The following is a 283-nucleotide window of genomic DNA, read 5'->3' as shown; positions in this document are numbered from 1 at the left end:
CTCCCGTTCCCCCGCGCCGGGCGGGCCCGGGCAGCGCCCCGGCCGCGGCCCCGCTCCAGCCGGGACACTCGGCGCTCTGGGGCGGCGGCCCCGAGGGCCCGGCGCTCACCCACGGGCCGCCTCCAGGCTCTTGATGAGCTTCTTGATCTTCCAGATCTCCACGTTGCGGTCGGCAGCGCTGGGATCGTCCGCCATCTTCTCCCTCCTCCTCCTCCTCCTCCTCCTCCTCCTCCCGCGGCGGCAGGCGCTGCGGCGGGCGCGGCGGCTGACGTCGCACGCGGTG

At 76.7% G+C, this 283-nt stretch overlaps 1 protein-coding gene across 2 annotated transcripts in view; it reads right to left on the bottom strand.

The window, feature by feature from the left end:
- ETF1 (eukaryotic translation termination factor 1) overlaps positions 1-283 on the bottom strand; it is a 27,167-nt gene extending 26,884 nt beyond the window's left edge. The window contains exon 1 of one of the 2 annotated variants that reach the window (XR_005953626.1): positions 110-260. Coding sequence is in view for 1 of the 2 variants with exons in the window: in XM_041417730.1 (XP_041273664.1) it covers positions 110-195 (86 nt within the window). In the remaining variant the exon portion in view is untranslated. Of the gene's footprint in view, positions 1-109 lie in introns of both variants that reach the window. The other variant, XM_041417730.1, reaches the window with a different exon arrangement.

The sequence above is a fragment of the Onychostruthus taczanowskii genome, unplaced genomic scaffold (genome assembly GCF_017590055.1).
Source record: "Onychostruthus taczanowskii isolate IOZ18803 unplaced genomic scaffold, ASM1759005v1 scaffold107, whole genome shotgun sequence".
In the NCBI taxonomy this organism is placed as follows: domain Eukaryota; kingdom Metazoa; phylum Chordata; class Aves; order Passeriformes; family Passeridae; genus Onychostruthus; species Onychostruthus taczanowskii.
The sequence above is the reverse complement of the archived record's forward strand: the minus strand, read 5'-3'. Positions and strand labels throughout refer to the sequence as shown.